At 36.5% G+C, this 2,500-nt stretch overlaps 1 protein-coding gene across 3 annotated transcripts in view; it reads left to right on the forward strand.

The window, feature by feature from the left end:
• Window positions 1–2,500, forward strand: part of Gat (sodium- and chloride-dependent GABA transporter) — a 66,333-nt gene that overhangs the window by 56,075 nt on the left and 7,758 nt on the right. For all 3 annotated transcript variants that reach the window (XM_076172223.1, XM_076172225.1, XM_076172226.1), the window contains exons 10-11: window positions 231–343; window positions 1,431–1,562. In XM_076172223.1, the coding sequence (XP_076028338.1) occupies window positions 231–343; window positions 1,431–1,562 (245 nt within the window). The remainder of the gene's footprint in view (window positions 1–230; window positions 344–1,430; window positions 1,563–2,500) is intronic.

Consider the following 2,500-nt stretch of genomic DNA (forward strand, 5'->3'; position numbering starts at 1 on the left):
AAGGAAATAGGCAAGAATTGGTTTACAAATAGGGTGGTCGATGGATGAAATAAACTTAGTAACCACGTAGTAAGCGCTGATACTATCAGTTGTTTTAAAAAACGATTAGACAACTTTATGGATGGGGATGACAGGTGGTGATGGATACGGAGCTGCCTAGTGTAGGCCTTATGGTCTTTTGCAGTCTCCTTTATTTCTTATGTTCTTATGTTCTTATATTCTCCCCTCAGGTCCTGGTTTGGCGTTCTTGGCTTACCCCTCGGCGGTGCTACAGCTCCCTGTGTCACCCCTGTGGTCTTCGCTCTTCTTCCTCATGTTCCTCATGCTGGGTCTTGACTCTCAGGTAAGATCTTTGATCCCGCGCAGGTATACTTGTACCCCCTTTTCTTCTTCTTTTTCTTCTTCTTCTTTTTCTTCTTTTTCTTCTTTTTCTTCTTCTTTTTCTTTTTTCTTTTTCTTCTAGTCTTTTCTTCTTCTTCTTATTGTTATTATTAAATTCTTATTTTCATTTCTTCCTTTTCTATTTCTTTTAATTTTCCTTTTTATTTTTATTTTACTTTTTCTTATAAATTTTTATTTTCTTTTTTGGTTTAATTTATCTTTTTTGTCTTTTCTCCTTCTTTTCTCTTGTTCTCATTCTTTTTGTTTTCTTGCTTTTTATATTTTCATTTCTTTTTCTTCTTTTTCTTCTTTTTCTTTTTCTTCTCCCACTTTTTTTCTTCATCATCATCTTCTTCTTCCACTTTTTCTTCTTTATCATTCTCCTCCTTTTCTTTTCTTTTTCTTGATTATATGAGATATATTTGTCTAGATCTGATGCAACGTGGGTCAGTCAGTTTAGTTTTGACGAAACAGCTACGGTCAAATGAACCTGACATACTTTAGCATATCATGGTCCCTGTATAATCTATAACAAATGCTATTCTTAACTTCAGTCGCAAACTAAGACTTCTTACACGTTAACTTCACATTATAACTATAGGTTGTCACTATGGTCTGTACTTTACCAGCGCTTCTATCCTTAGTAGAACCCTAGCTAACCATGGTAACGAGTTCGGAAATGACCCGAGACGAACATATCGCTGCATCATTGCAAGACTGTCGTAACTCAAATTTCGTGATTTTTCAGGAGAAGCATTTTAAAGTATCTAAGTTCTATAACTTTAATAATTTTACCTTAAGCAACAAAACTTACCATCTTGATTAGGTAAATAGGGCTCCACTTGACTTACGACTTTATTACCAAAAGACACATATTTATCGGCATTCTTATAAACCATTGTAACTCTATACTTGGAATTTTCGAGTTACGACAGTCTTGCAATGATGCAGCGATATAAACATGACAAAGCGCGCGACAGTGTACCAAGTTCATTTGACCACAGAGGGACAATGTTCTCAATGTTCTTTGTTCTTGTCTGTCTCCGCAGTTCTGTACCATCGAAGGCTTCATCACGGCCGTGTCCGACGAGTGGCCTAAGTATCTGCGACCCCACAAAGAGATCTTCATCGCCATCGTCTGCGTCTTCTCATACCTCCTTGGTCTTCCCTGCGTTACTCAGGTAAGGACCTCATGAACGATGATTAAAGGTTACGTTTAACTCGGTGCGATTATCGCTCAACGATGATCGTTCACGACTCAACGATGATCGTTCACGACTCAACGATGATCGTTCACGACTCAACGATGATCGTTCACGACTCAACGATGATCGTTCACGGCTCAACGATGATCGTCAAAGGATTTTTCTAGACTCTAGAGCACTCAGTCTTTGTTTTTGAATGTGGCTGTTTCGCTTTGAGTTGCAAAGTGCGAGGGTGTTCGTTTTAAACGAACCTACCAACGCGCTTACCTGAAATAGGATGCCAGGTAGTAGCATGCGCGTCATATTCCATTGGCTGTGGTAGATGGCTAATCATCGAACCGAGTAAAACGTAATTTAAAATCTTCCGAGATTATCAGAATTTATTTGTTGTTATGATTGGATGTTGCTTTCGTTATCACAAACTATAATAATAGGTTTATTGAAATAGCAGTGATACACTGACAATAATACAATAGATTAATTATATGAGTAATGCGCCCAGTCTAAGTTTCACAGTGATACGCTGACAATAATGCAATACAGTAATTATATGAGTGATATGCCTAGTCTAAGTTTTATAATGAGTTTATTGTGCGAACAATGGATGGAATAGCACTGTTCTTGTATCGGTCAGTCCTCGGTGCTCTGATGGGTTGGATCTTGTTGGAATGTCGTGTGGCGTGGCGGGTGGTTGTGGCGTCAGGTGGAAGTGACGGTGACGTGGGTGGAACATTAGGTCCTGTCCAAACTTCCTGCTATTATTGTTATTATTGTTATTGTTATTATTATTATTATTATTATTGTTATTATCGTTATTATTATTGTTATTATTATTATTATTATTATTATTATTATTATTATTATTATTATTATTATTATTATTATTATTATTATTATTATTATTATTATTATCA

Source organism: Oratosquilla oratoria, chromosome 32, assembly GCF_046742065.1.
Source record: "Oratosquilla oratoria isolate Oo_2021 chromosome 32, ASM4674206v1, whole genome shotgun sequence".
Lineage (NCBI taxonomy): Eukaryota > Metazoa > Arthropoda > Malacostraca > Stomatopoda > Squillidae > Oratosquilla > Oratosquilla oratoria.